The sequence below is a fragment of the Dicentrarchus labrax genome, unplaced genomic scaffold, assembly GCF_905237075.1.
Source record: "Dicentrarchus labrax unplaced genomic scaffold, dlabrax2021, whole genome shotgun sequence".
NCBI classification, from domain to species: domain Eukaryota; kingdom Metazoa; phylum Chordata; class Actinopteri; family Moronidae; genus Dicentrarchus; species Dicentrarchus labrax.
In genome coordinates this window covers 24,351,104-24,366,345 of record NW_026136701.1, presented here as the reverse complement: position 1 = coordinate 24,366,345, position 15,242 = coordinate 24,351,104, and the positions used below count along the sequence as shown (strand labels likewise).

The 15,242-nt window shown below is 39.5% G+C and overlaps 2 protein-coding genes across 23 annotated transcripts in view; both read left to right on the top strand.

The window, feature by feature from the left end:
* LOC127354136 (E3 ubiquitin/ISG15 ligase TRIM25-like) overlaps positions 1-13,490 on the top strand; it is a 29,557-nt gene extending 16,067 nt beyond the window's left edge. Inside the window, exons 3-4 of one of the 22 annotated variants that reach the window (XR_007881549.1) lie at positions 3,146-3,244; positions 13,120-13,490. Coding sequence is in view for 8 of the 22 variants with exons in the window: in XM_051385020.1 (XP_051240980.1) it covers positions 6,005-6,385; positions 11,244-12,524 (1,662 nt within the window). In the remaining 14 variants the exon portion in view is untranslated. The other 21 variants (XR_007881509.1, XR_007881496.1, XR_007881492.1 and 18 more) reach the window with 21 other exon arrangements.
* On the top strand, positions 1,173-8,947 carry LOC127355492 (tripartite motif-containing protein 16-like). The gene is made up of 2 exons (XM_051386470.1): positions 1,173-2,998; positions 7,800-8,947. Exon 1 carries the CDS (start codon positions 1,209-1,211, stop codon positions 2,889-2,891), a length of 1,683 nt encoding a protein of 560 aa, XP_051242430.1. The 5' UTR covers positions 1,173-1,208; the 3' UTR covers positions 2,892-2,998; positions 7,800-8,947.
* Positions 13,491-15,242: the final 1,752 nt, after the last annotated feature.

The following is a 15,242-nucleotide window of genomic DNA, read 5'->3' as shown; positions in this document are numbered from 1 at the left end:
CTGTAACCAATAAGTTTTGTGTCAATCAAGCAGTCCACTAGCTTTATATAATAATCAAACATGTGTAATACATATTTATATTTAGAGTATTTTTGATTTGCACTTTAATCAAAATATATAGAAGAGAGAGGTATCTTGGGTGTGCGTCAACGTGAACCATTATCAACATTATCTTTCTGGTAGAGATTTATGACACAGCTGCAAAGACCTCAAATTCTTGTTTTAGAGTCGAAATGAATCCAATGTTTACTCTGGCAATACTAGACCGAAATGTTGAATTTAAAATTGCCATTTTTCACTATACATCTGCCCCAAGTGAGTCGAGTCAAAGAGCTTCGGGTGAAGCTGGAGCAGGAACTCACTGAGCTGAAGACAAAACACCAAATCACACCAGATCCAAACACAGTAAGATCCAGACAACAGAAAAGCAACATTCACGACAGTCAAACAATGCTATCCTAATCACTCAGACAGATTCACTGATTGGTTTTAATTCTTGTACATACAAAGACAAAGCCCTCAAAGTGAAGCCCAAGTTCAATCGACGATCGTACCTTTGCCCTAACGTTATCTTATAACACTAAAAGCAAAACTCTATTTAAAAAGCCTCCAGTTAACAGATACGTTGCTGTAACAGCAGTGACAGGTACAGGCCAAGTCATTAGCCTTTATGTGTAAGAGGGCCTCATAACCTGCATTTGTTGTTAGTCGAAAGAACTTTATACCTATGTACACAAAGTAAACATCTCCACGAGGAACAAACCCTTAGTTTCTATGTTACTTATTTCCATTTGATAAAACTTCATTAATTACTAACTATTTCTTGTTTAAATTCAACAGTGTATCTTGAGTAGAAAGGACATTGACTCAGCACATTGTCATGTTGTCACCATGCCAAAATACCTGGGAATATTGAAGAACAAAACACACCTTGAAACTGTCAAACCCCTCATCTTCCTGGGATGAACCAAAGCATGTAAACACCTCCTTCTTTGTTCTGTCCTCAAACACAGAGACCTTCACTCTGTCCATTTATTTCCTTGTTCCCTCCCCTTCAGATATACACAGTGAAGGTGGGTGTAACCAATAGGTGGTGCGGTGTAAGAACACACCCCATTCACTATAAAAACACATCCTGTTTAGATCAGAGCTTGTGTTTCCTTTATAAGGAAGTGAAACTCAGACAGTCGTTGTGACAGAGAGGTGAAATGGCGCAGCAAGGAGTTCAGCTGGACCGGGAAACAATGTCTTGTTCGATCTGTCTGGATCTACTGAAGGATCCGGTGACTATTCCCTGTGGACACAGCTACTGCATGAACTGTATTAAAAGCTTCTGGGATGGAGAGGATGAGAAGCAAATCCACAGCTGCCCTCAGTGTAGGCAGACCTTCACACCGAGACCTGTCCTGGTGAAAAGCACCATTTTAGCAGTTTTAGTGGAGGAACTGAAGAAGACTGGACTCCAAGCTGCTCCTGCTGATCTCTGCTATGCTGGACCTGAAGATGTGTCCTGTGATGTCTGCACTGGGAGAAAACTGAAAGCCCTCAAGTCCTGTCTGGTTTGTCTGATCTCTTTCTGTGAGAAACACCTCCAGCCTCACTTTGAATCACCTGCCTATGAAAAACACAAGCTGGTGGACCCCTCCAAGAAGCTCCAGGAGAACATCTGCTCTCGTCATGATGAGGTGATGAAGATGTTCTGCCGTACTGATCAGCAGTGTATCTGTTATCTCTGCTCTGTGGATGAACATAAAGGCCACGACACAGTCTCAGCTGCAGCAGAAAGGACTGAGAGGCAGAGAGAGCTCGAGGTGAGTCGACAAAACATCCAGCAGAGAATCCAGGACAGAGAGAAAGATGTGAAGGAGCTTCAACAGGAGGTGGAGGCTATCAATCGCTCTGCTGATAAAGCAGTGGAGGACAGTGAGAAGATCTTCACTGAGCTGATCAGTCTCATCCAGAAAAGAAGCTCTGATGTGAAGCAGCAGGTCAGATCCCAGCAGGAAACTGAAGTGAGTCGAGTCAAAGAGCTTCAGGAGAAGCTGGAGCAGGAGATCACTGAGCTGAAGAGGAAAGACGCTGAGATGAAGAAGCTGTCACACACAGAGGACCACAACCAGTTTCTACACAACTACCCCTCACTGTCAGCACTCAGTGAATCTACATCCAGCATCAATATCCGTCCTCTGAGGTACTTTGAGGATGTGACAGCGGCTGTTTCAGAGCTCAGAGATAAACTACAGGACGTTCTGAGAGAGAAATGGACAAACGTCTCACTGACAGTGACTGAAGTGGATGTTTTACTGCCACAACCAGAGCCCAAGACCAGAGCTGAATTCTTAAGATATTCATGTGAAATCACACTGGATCCAAACACAGCACACACAAAGCTGTTATTATCTGAGGGGGACAGAAAAGCAACAGTCCTAGGGATAAATCTATACTATCCTAGTCACCCAGACAGATTCACAAGCAGTTTACAGGTCCTGAGTAGAGAGAGTCTGACTGGACGTTGTTACTTGGAGGTGGAAAAAGTACACGGAGGAGTTTCAGTAGTTGTAGCATACAAAGACAGTAACACTGTAAATGAGAGATTTGGAGACAATAACAAGTCTTGGGCATTAGGTTTTTACAAAAGTCGTTATGAACTCAGACATAACAATGTCCAAACTCCAGTCTCAGGTCCTCGGTCCTCCAGAGTTGGAGTGTATCTGGATCACAGTGCAGGTATTCTGTCCTTCTACAGCGTCTCTGAAACCATGACTCTCCTTCACAGAGTCCAGACCACATTCACTCAGCCTCTCTATGCTGGACTTCTTCTTTGTGGTCCCGTTTATAACACAGCTGAGCTGTGTGAGCTTAGTTTGGAGGTAGATGATATTGTATGGTGAGCCGTGTGGACTTTACACGTTTTCATTGTCAGTTTTCAAGTGCAAGAGTGGTTGACACTTTGCTATGCTGTCACTGCTAATGCTATCTATGCTATTACCAGTGACAGGTACCATGGCAAGTTTTAGCAAAACAAACTAGAAATATAAAACACATCATTAGTGCAGTACTCTGACTGTACTTATGGTACTTTTCATGTATTTAAAGGTAGAGTGTTAGTAGTATTGAAGCAGTCAATCTGAAGCTTAAATTACAGTTTGAATGCTCGTAATCTTTGGGTTTAATACTTAATCATGTAACATTAGTATTCTTTGTCCCTGTTGGCTGTTTGCAAATATTAAATCCTCCACTAGAGGTCAGTCTTTACATATATTTTACACTATCCCATACTCAGATGTACTTTACTGACATTTACAATATAATATACTATATGGCCAAAAGTTTGTAGAAACTCCTGACACCTCTGGTCAACCTCACTAATGCTTTTGTGGCTGAATGGCAGCAAATTCCTGCAGCCAGGTTCAACGTCTGGAGGCTGTTTTCATATTAATTTCCATAGTTTTGGAACAACTTGTTGAACAATTACACACAGGTGTCATTTTCAGGTGTCTACATACCTTGTCAGGGTGTCCACATACATTTGGCCATGCAGATAATGATATATAATGTTTAATAATGTAATATAATACTTAAAGAGTAAGTTTGTTTAATACAATCTTTTGAATTCCTGATGAATGTCTTATAAGTAACTTTTTTTAGGCATTTTTAAATGTCAAAGATGTGACAAAATTATATATGTATATTATATAATGTGTGTACTTTGCTACTGTATTGATGCATCATCTCATTGGTTAAATGAGCCAAATAGATTTTCCTCTAATGATTGATATTATTTTTGCTGTCTGCTTCCATGAAATGCTTATGGTTATGTTTCCTGCTGTATAAAATACATGTAATAATACAATTATTCTCATTAGAGCCTGATTTAGAACTATATATGATATGTAGAAATGTGCAATATAAATTGCATGAAGGATTTACTTAATAAAATCACAACTTGATGCTAAACTTGATTGTTTTTTATTTTTCATTTTATTTCTTTATACCTATAAGACAATTCTCCTGTGTTTCACCTTTCAATATCTAATATGTTTGTGGTGTCAACCAAACAGCCTCCAAGGTCAAAATAACACACTGACAAGCAGTTTTTGTGCACCACATATTTGGAAATGTGTATCCTCTTTCTTATTCCTAAACCCTAGTTATGTTCGTTTTATATTGGCTTGTGTTGCTCGTAATCATTGGGTTAATATTTAATCATGTAACATTAGTCTCATTTGTCCCGGTTGGCTGTTTGCAAATATTAAATCCTCCACTAGAGGTCAATCTTTACATATATTTTCCACTATCACATACTCAGATGTACATTACTGCCTTTTACAATATAATATACTATATGGCCAAAGGTTTGTAGAAACTCCTGACACATTTGTGTATATAAGGTGTGCGGCTGTTTGTTTGTGGTTTTGTCTATTCTCCTTAGTTCCAGTTAAGGTAAATCTTAATGCTACAGCATATAATGGTATTTTTGACAATAGTGTTCTTCCAGCTTTGAACTGACTGTCTGGGGAAGTGACTTTCCTGTTGCTACTAACAAATGCTTGATTATAGTTTGTGTTGTATTTGAGACTTTTCATGATGTGTAGGCCTAAAGTAAAATTATTATCCTTTGAGTCTGATGTAGAAATCAGCTATGTTGAAATGTACAATATAAACTGTGTGCAGGATTTACTTAATAAAATCACAATTTGTTACTGAACTTAATATAAAGGATGGCTTTTTATTTTCTTTCTTTTGACTCATAAGATGATTCTCCTGTGTTTCTGTAACCAATAAGTTTTGTGTCAATCAAGCAGTCCACTAGCTTTATATAATAATCAAACATGTGTAATACATATTTATATTTAGAGTATTTTTGATTTGCACTTTAATCAAAATATATAGAAGAGAGAGGTATCTTGGGTGTGCGTCAACGTGAACCATTATCAACATTATCTTTCTGGTAGAGATTTATGACACAGCTACAAAGACTTCAAATTCTTGTTTTAGAGTCAAAATTAATCCAGTGTTTACTCTGGCAATACTAGACCGAAATGTTGAATTTAAAATTGCCATTTTTCACTATACACCTGCCCCAAGTGAGTCGAGTCAAAGAGCTTTTGGTGAAGCTGGAGCAGGAACTCACTGAGCTGAAGACAAAACACCAAATCACACCGGATCCAAACACAGTAAACTCTTGTCTGTCATTATCTGAAGACAACAGAAAAGCAATATCCTAATCACTCAGACAGATTCAGTGACTGGTTTTAATACTTGTACATACAAAGTCAAAGCCCTCAAAGTAAAGCCCAAGCTCAACCGACGATCGTACCTTTGCCCTAACGTTCTCTTATAACACTAAAAGCAAAACTCTATTTAAAAAGCCTCCAGTTAACATATACGTTGCTGTAACAGCAGTGACAGTGACAGTGACAGTGACAGGTACAGGCGAAGTCATTAGCCTTTATTTGTAAGAGGGCTTCATAACCTGCGTTTGTTGTTAACCAAAATAACTTTATACCTATGTACACAAAGTAAACATCTCCACGAGGAACAAACCCTTAGTTTCTATGTTACTTATTTTCTTTTGATAAAACTTACAACTTCATTAATTATTAACTATTTCTATTTTTTGTTTAAATTCAACAGTGTATCTTGAGTAGAAATGACATTGACTCAGCACATTGTCGTGTTGTCACCATTCTAAAATACCTGGGATGATTAAAGAACAAAACACACCCTGAAACTGTCAAACCCCTCATCTTCCTGGGATGAACCAAAGCATGTAAACGCCTCCTTCTTTGTTGTGTCCTCAAACACAGAGACCTTCACTCTGTCCATTTATTTCCTTCTTCCCTCCCCTTCAGATATACACAGTGAAGGTGGGTGTAACCAACATGTGGTGCAGTGTAAGAACACACCCCCATTCACTATAAAAACATGCTGTTTAGATCAGAGCTTGTGTTTCATTTCTAAGGAAGTGAAACTCAGACCATCGTTGCGACTGCGAGGTGAAATGGCGCAGAAAGGAGTTCAGCTGGACCGGGACACAATTTCTTGTTCGATCTGTCTGAATCTACTGAAGGATCCGGTGACTATTCCCTGTGGACACAGCTACTGCATAAACTGTCTTAAAGCCCAGTGGGATGAAGAGGATGAGAAGCAAATCCACAGCTGCCCTCAGTGTAGGCAGACCTTCACACCAAGACCTGTCCTGGTGAAAAGCACCATGTTAGCAGCTTTAGTGGAGGAACTGAAGAAGACTGGACTCCAAGCTGCTCCTGCTGATCTCTGCTATGCTGGACCTGAAGATGTGTCCTGTGATGTCTGCACTGGGAGAAAACTGAAAGCCTTCAAGTCCTGTCTGGTCTGTTTGGTTTCTTACTGTGAGAAACACCTCCAACCTCACTTTGATGTTGCTCCATTAAAGAAACACAAGCTGGTGGACCCCTCCAAGAAGCTCCAGGAGAACATCTGCTCTCGTCATGATGAGGTGATGAAGATGTTCTGCCGTACTGATCAGCAGTGTATCTGTTATCTCTGCTCTGTGGATGAACATAAAGGCCACGACACAGTCTCAGCTGCAGCAGAAAGGACTGAGAGGCAGAGAGAGCTCGAGGTGAGTCGACAAAACATCCAGCAGAGAATCCAGGACAGAGAGAAAGATGTGAAGGAGCTTCAACAGCAGGTGAAGGCTATCAATCGCTCTGCTGATAAAGCGGTGGAGGACAGTGAGAAGATCTTCACTGAGCTGATCAGTCTCATCCAGAAAAGAAGCTCTGATGTGAAGCAGCAGGTCAGATCCCAGCAGGAAACTGAAGTGAGTCAAGTCAAAGAGCTTCAGGAGAAGATGGAGCAGGAGATCACTGAGCTGAAGAGGAAAGACGCTGAGATGAAGAAGCTGTCACACACAGAGGACCACAACCAGTTTCTACACAACTACCCCTCACTGTCAGCACTCAGTGAATCTACATCCAGCATCAATATCCGTCCTCTGAGGTACTTTGAGGATGTGACAACGGCTGTTTCAGAGCTCAGAGATAAACTACAGGACGTTCTGAGAGAGAAATGGACAAACGTCTCACTGACAGTGACTGAAGTGGATGGTTTACTGCCACAACCAGAGCCCAAGACCAGAGCTGGATTCTTAAAATATTCACATTTAATCACACTGGATCCAAACACAGCATACACAAAAATATTTTTATCTGAGTGGAACCGAAGAGCAACAGTCCTAGGGATAAATCTATCTTATTTTAGTCACCCAGACAGATTCACAAGCAGTTTACAGGTCTTGAGTAGAGAGAGTCTGACTGGACGTTGTTACTGGGAGGTGGAAAAATTACACGGAGGAGTTTCAGTAGTTGTAGCATACAAAGACAGTAACACTGTAAATGAGAGATTTGGAGACAATGACAAGTCTTGGGCATTAGGTTTTTACAAAAACCGTTATGCACTCAAACATAACAATGTCCAAACTCCAGTCTCAGGTCCTCAGTCCTCCAGAGTCGGAGTGTATCTGGATCACAGTGCAGGTATTCTGTCCTTCTACAGCGTCTCTGAAACCATGACTCTCCTCCACAGAGTCCAGACCACATTCACTCAGCCTCTCTATGCTGGACTTCTTTTTTGTGGTCCCTCTGGAAACAGTGCTGAGCTGTGTGAGCTTAGTGTGTAGATAGATGCTATGCTGAGCCATATGGACTTTCCACGTTTTTATTTTGTCATCATTTTTATTTCCAAGTGCAAGAGTGGTTGACACTTTGGTATGCTGTCACTGCTAATGCTATCTATGCTATTAGCAGTGACAGGTACCATGGCAGATTTTAGCAAAAGAAACTAGAAATATAAAACACATCATTAGTGCAGTACTCTGGGCCTTAACTGAACTAAAGTTATTGATATAATCTCAGGGAAACACTTCACTAAAAGTCCTGCTTTTAAATATTACATTGATATATTTGCAGTAAGGTGTAAAAGAACTAGTTTGTCTGAATTTGTTTGATTGTATAATGTTGTTGTTCTTTTATTTACACGTTATTTGACATTTTGGGTTTGAATGGTATTTAAATTCTCATTTCTCATGTTTATTGACATAATTATGGTACTTTGCATATATTTAAAGGTAGAGTGTTAGTAGTGTTAAATTACAGTTTGAATACTCGTAATCTTTGGGTTTAATACTTAATCATGTAACATTAGTATTCTTTGTCCCTGTTGTCTGTTGGCAAATATTAAATCCTCCACTAGAGGTCAGTCTTTACATATATTGTCCACTATCACATACTCAGATGTACTTTACTGACATTTACAATATACTATATGGCCAAAGGTTTGTAGACACTCCTGACACCTCTGGTCAACCTCACTAATGCTTTTGTGGCTGAATGGCAGCAAATTCCTGCAGCCAGGTTCAACGTCTGGAGGCTGTTTTCATATTAATTTCCATAGTTTTGGAACAACTTGTTGAACAATTACACACAGGTGTCATTTTCAGGTGTCTACATACCTTGTCAGGGTGTCCACATACATTTGGCCATGCAGATAATGATATATAATGTTTAATAATGTAATATAATACTTAAAGAGTAAGTTTGTTTAATATAATCTTTTAAATTCCTGATGAATGTCTTATAAGTAACTTTTTTTTGGCATTTTTAAATGTCAAAGATGTGACAAAATTATATAGTATATTCTATAATGTGTGTACTTTGCTACTTTATTGATGCATCATCTCATTGGTTAAATGAGCCAAATAGATTTTCCTCTAATGATTGATATTATTTTTGCTCTCTGCTTCCATGAAATGCTTATGATTATGTTTCCTGCTGTATAAAATACATGTAATAATACAATTATTCTCATTAGAGCCTGATTTAGAATTATATATGATATGTAGAAATGTGCAATATAAATTGTATGAAGGATTTACTTAATAAAATCACAACTTGATGCTAAACTTGATTGTTTTTTATTTTTCATTTTATTTCTTTATACCTATAAGACAATTCTATCCTCTTTCTTATTCCTAAACCCTAGTTATGTTCGTTTTATATTGGCTTGTGTTGCTCATAATCATTGGGTTAATATTTAATCATGTAACATTCGTCTCCTTTGTCCCGGTTGGCTGTTTGCAAATATTAAATCCTCCACTAGAGGTCAATCTTTACATATATTTTCCACTATCACATACACAGATGTACATTACTGCCTTTTACAATATAATATACTATATGGCCAAAGGTTTGTAGACACTCCTGACACATTTGTGTATATAAGGTGTGCGGCTGTTTCTTTGTGGTTTTGTCTATTCTCCTTAGTTCCAGTTAAGGTAAATCTTAATGCTACAGCATATAATGGTATTTTTGACAATAGTGTTCTTCCAGCTTTGAACTGACTGTCTGGGGAAGTGACTTTCCTGTTGCTACTAACAAATGCTTGATTATAGTTTGTGTTGTATTTGAGACTTTTCATGATGTGTAGGCCTAAAATACAATTATTATCCTTTGAGTCTGATGTAGAAATCAGCTATGTTGAAATGTACAATATAAACTGTCTGAAGGATTTACTTAATAAAATCACAATTTGTTACTGAACTTAATATAAAGGATGGCTTTTTATTTTCTTTCTTTTGACTCATAAGATGATTCTCCTGTGTTTCTGTAACCAATAAGTTTTGTGTCAATCAAGCAGTCCACTAGCTTTATATAATAATCAAACATGTGTAATACATATTTATATTTAGAGTATTTTTGATTTGCACTTTAATCAAAATATATAGAAGAGAGAGGTATCTTGGGTGTGCGTCAACGTGAACCATTATCAACATTATCTTTCTGGTAGAGATTTATGACACAGCTGCAAAGACCTCAAATTCTTGTTTAAGAGTCGAAATGAATCCAATGTTTACTCTGGCAATACTAGACCGAAATGTTGAATTTAAAATTGCCATTTTTCACTATACATCTGCCCCAAGTGAGTCGAGTCAAAGAGCTTCGGGTGAAGCTGGAGCAGGAACTCACTGAGCTGAAGACGAAACACCAAATCACACCGGATCCAAACACAGTAAGATCCAGACAACAGAAAAGCAACATTCACGACAGTCAAACAATGCTATCCTAATCACTCAGACAGATTCACTGATTGGTTTTAATTCTTGTACATACAAAGACAAAGCCCTCAAAGTGAAGCCCAAGTTCAATCGACGATCGTACCTTTGCCCTAACGTTATCTTATAACACTAAAAGCAAAACTCTATTTAAAAAGCCTCCAGTTAACAGATATTTTGCTGTAACAGCAGTGACAGTGACAGGTACAGGCCAAGTCATTAGCCTTTATGTGTAACCTGCATTTGTTGTAAGCTGAAAGAACTTTATACCTATGTACACAAAGTAAACCTCTCCACGAGGAACAAACCCTTAGTTTCTATGTCACTTATTTTCATTTGATAAAACTTACAACTTCATTAATTACTAACTATTCCTATTTCTTGATTAAATTCAACAGTGTATCTTGAGTAGAAAGGACAGTGACTCAGCACATTGTCGTGTTGTCACCATGCCAAAATACCTGGGAATATTGAAGAACAAAACACACCTTGAAACTGTCAAACACCTCATCTTCCTGGGATGAACCAAAGCATGTAAACGCCTCCTTCTTTGTTCTGTCCTCAAACACAGAGACCTTCACTCTGTCCATTTATTTCCTTCTTCCCTCCCCTTCAGATCTACAGAGTGAAGGTGGGTGTAACCAATAGGTGGTGCGGTGTAAGAACACACCCCATTCACTATAAAAACACATGCTGTTTAGATCAGAGCTTGTGTTTCATTTATAAGGAAGTGAAACTCAGACAGTCGTTGTGACAGAGAGGTGAAATGGCGCAGCAAGGAGTTCAGCTGGACAGGGAAACAATGTCTTGTTCGATCTGTCTGGATCTACTGAAGGATCCGGTGACTATTCCCTGTGGACACAGCTACTGCATGAACTGTATTAAAAGCTTCTGGGATGGAGAGGATGAGAAGCAAATCCACAGCTGTCCTCAGTGTAGGCAGACCTTCACACCGAGACCTGTCCTGGTGAAAAGCACCATGTTAGCAGCTTTAGTGGAGGAACTGAAGAAGACTGGACTCCAAGCTGCTCCTGCTGATCTCTGCTATGCTGGACCTGAAGATGTGTCCTGTGATGTCTGCACTGGGAGAAAACTGAAAGCCCTCAAGTCCTGTCTGGTTTGTCTGATCTCATTCTGTGAGAAACACCTCCAGCCTCACTTTGAATCACCTGCCTATGAAAAACACAAGCTGGTGGACCCCTCCAAGAAGCTCCAGGAGAACATCTGCTCTCGTCATGATGAGGTGATGAAGATGTTCTGCCGTACTGATCAGCAGTGTATCTGTTATCTCTGCTCTGTGGATGAACATAAAGGCCACGACACAGTCTCAGCTGCAGCAGAAAGGACTGAGAGGCAGAGAGAGCTCGAGGTGAGTCGACAAAACATCCAGCAGAGAATCCAGGACAGAGAGAAAGATGTGAAGGAGCTTCAACAGGAGGTGGAGGCTATCAATCGCTCTGCTGATAAAGCAGTGGAGGACAGTGAGAAGATCTTCACTGAGCTGATCAGTCTCATCCAGAAAAGAAGCTCTGATGTGAAGCAGCAGGTCAGATCCCAGCAGGAAACTGAAGTGAGTCGAGTCAAAGAGCTTCAGGAGAAGATGGAGCAGGAGATCACTGAGCTGAAGAGGAAAGACGCTGAGATGAAGAAGCTGTCACACACAGAGGACCACAACCAGTTTCTACACAACTACCCCTCACTGTCAGCACTCAGTGAATCTACATCCAGCATCAATATCCGTCCTCTGAGGTACTTTGAGGATGTGACAGCGGCTGTTTCAGAGCTCAGAGATAAACTACAGGACGTTCTGAGAGAGAAATGGACAAATGTCTCACTGACAGTGACTGAAGTGGATGTTTTACTGCCACAACCAGAGCCCAAGACCAGAGCTGGATTCTTACAATATTCATGTGAAATCACACTGGATCCAAACACAGCACACACAAAGCTGTTATTATCTGAAGGGGACAGAAAAGCAACAGTCCTAGGGATAAATCTATCCTATCCTAGTCACCCAGACAGATTCACAAGCAGTTTACAGGTCCTGAGTAGAGAGAGTCTGACTGGACGTTGTTACTTGGAGGTGGAAAAAGTACACGGAGGAGTTTCAGTAGTTGTAGCATACAAAGACAGTAACACTGTAAATGAGAAATTTGGAGACAATAACAAGTCTTGGGCATTAGGTTTTTACAAAAGTCGTTATGAACTCAGACATAACAATATCTCAACTCCAGTCTCAGGTCCTCGGTCCTCCAGAGTTGGAGTGTATCTGGATCACAGTGCAGGTATTCTGTCCTTCTACAGCATCTCTGAAACCATGACTCTCCTCCACAGAGTCCAGACCACATTCACTCAGCCTCTCTATGCTGGACTTCTTCTTTGTGGTCCCTCTGGAAACAGTGCTGAGCTGTGTGAGCTTAGTGTGTAGATAGATGCTATGCTGAGCCATGTGGACTTTGCATGTTTTCATTTTGTCAGCATTTTTATTTCCAAGTGCAACAGTGGTTGACACTTTGGTATGCTGTCACTGCTAATGCTATCTATGCTATTACCAGTGACAGGTACCATGGCAAGTTTTAGCAAAAGAAACAAAAAATATAAAACACATCATTAGTGCAGTACTCTGGGCCTCAACTGAACTAAAGTTATTGATATAATCTCAGGGAAACACTTCACTAAAAGTCCTGCTTTTAAATATTACATTGATATATTTTCAGTAAGATGTAAAAGAACTAGTTTGTCTGAATGTGTTTGATTGTATAATGTTGTTGTTCTTTTATTTACACATTATTTGACATTTTGGGTCTGAATGGTACTTAAATTATAATTTCTCATGTTTATTGATATAATTATGGTACTGTTCATGTATTTAAAGGTAGAGTGTTAGTAGTATTGAAGCAGTCAATCTGAAGCTTAAATTACAGTTTGAATGCTCGTAATCTTTGGGTTTAATACTTAATCATGTGACATTAGTATTCTTTGTCCCTGTTGGCTGTTTGCAAACATTAAATCCTCCACTAGAGGTCAGTCTTTACATATATTGTCCACTATCACATACTCAGAAGTACTTTACTGACATTTACAATATACTATATGGCCAAAAGTTTGTAGACACTCCTGACACCTCTGGTCAACCTCACTAATGCTTTTGTGGCTGAATGGCAGCAAATTCCTGCAGCCAGGTTCAACGTCTGGAGGCTGTTTTCATATTAATTTCCATAGTTTTGGAACAACTTGTTGAACAATTACACACAGGTGTCATTTTCAGGTGTCTACATACCTTGTCAGGGTGTCCACATACATTTGGCCATGCAGATAATGATATATAATGTTTAATAATGTAATATAATACTTAAAGAGTAAGTTTGTTTAATACAATCTTTTGAATTCCTGATGAATGTCTTATAAGTTACTTTTTTTAGGCATTTTTAAATGTCAAAGATGTGACAAAATTATATATGTATATTATATAATGTGTGTACTTTGCTACTGTATTGATGCATCATCTCATTGGTTAAATGAGCCAAATAGATTTTCCTCTAATGATTGATATTGTTTTTGCGGTCTGCTTCCATGAAATGCTTATGTTTATGTTTCCTGCTGTATAAAATACATGTAATAATACAATTATTCTCATTAGAGCCTGATTTAGAACGATATATGATATGTAGAATATATAAGAAAATTCACCTTTCAATATAGCGAATATGTTTGTGCTGTTAACCAAACAGCCTCCAAGGTCAAAATAAAACACTGACTAGCAGTTTTTGTGCACCACATATTTGAAAATGTGTATCCTCTTTTTTATACTTAAACCCTAATTATGTTCATTTTTATATTGGCTTGTTTGTTTTATATTTATAGATCAAATTTTGATTTGCAATGTTGTTAAAAGGTACTAGACCCATAAACTTAAACATAAATCAAAAGGGATAAATAATATGACTTTAAATAATATTATATAGATATCATTAGATATTCCAGAATGGCGCCGGCGACAACGGCAGCCTCTCATTGCAGCTCCTATCATTGTTGTAGTTTTAGTGTGTTTTCAGTGTTTTTAGCCTGTGTTTTTTTTGTTTTTTGCTATTTTTAACTGTTTTCTTGCTTTCTTGTTATTTTGTTCGCGTCGCCTTGATACTTTTTCAGCGTTTTTGAGCACTTTTTATTTTTTGTTTACGCTGGTCTCCATGGCGACGGAGAATCGCATTGTTTACACCCGCGACCAGATGATCGCCCTGGGGTACCCGAGCATCCTGACTGGAGAGAGACCCTCCATACCGGAGGAGCTGAGGATGAGACGGCGAGGCTGCAGATCGGGGGTTAAACGGAGGATGAAGAGGGGGAGGCTTAAACCCTACATCCCTGCAATCATCGAGCAGATACCGGACTCCAACGTCACCCCCTGCTCTCCTCATCCCCGCTGGCGTGGGGTGAATCACCGCAACTTGCGGCCTCTGTGTCGGGCTCCCCGGTCAGCCAACGCCGCGGCCCCGCCGGTTCCTGCCAGGATTGGCCTGGTAAATGCTAGATCACTAGCGAACAAGACTTTTGTCTTAAAGGACTTCTTCACGTCCCGAGGATTGGATTTCCTCTGTGTGACTGAGACATGGCTGAGTGTTGGTGAATCCAGCGCTTTCACTGAACTTTTACCCCATGATTGCTGCTACTTTAACTCCCCGCGGACGTCGGGCCAAGGAGGAGGAATAGCGACTGTCTATAAGAGTCATTATAAATGTAAGCAGCTATTGCTGTCATCCTCTTTCACCAGCTTTGAACTGAGCTTATTTGAGCTTGGTCGCTCTCACACAGTGTTGTGTGCTGTGGTCTATCGGCCTCCCAAGTACAATAAGGACTTTTAAATGACTTCTCTGATTTCCTGGCTGAAATCATGCCTAAATATGACCGTGTTCTTATTGTTGGGGATTTTAATGTTCATGTGTGTTGTCCAGATAAGCCAATGGCAAAGGGTTTTTTAAACCTCATTGATTCTTTTAATCTTGTGCAATCTGTGTCTGGACCCACACAAGAACACGGACACACACTTGATCTTGTCTTATCATATGGTTTGCCCGTTTTTAACCTAGAGATATGTGACGCAGTGTTTTCTGACCATATGCCTGTATTATTTGAGGCTGCCCTTGCC

What these genes read in the sequence shown, in the direction of transcription:
- LOC127355492 (XM_051386470.1), top strand. Translation starts at nt 1,209, where the DNA reads ATGGCGCAGCAAGGAGTTCAGCTGGACCGGGAAACAATGTCTTGTTCG.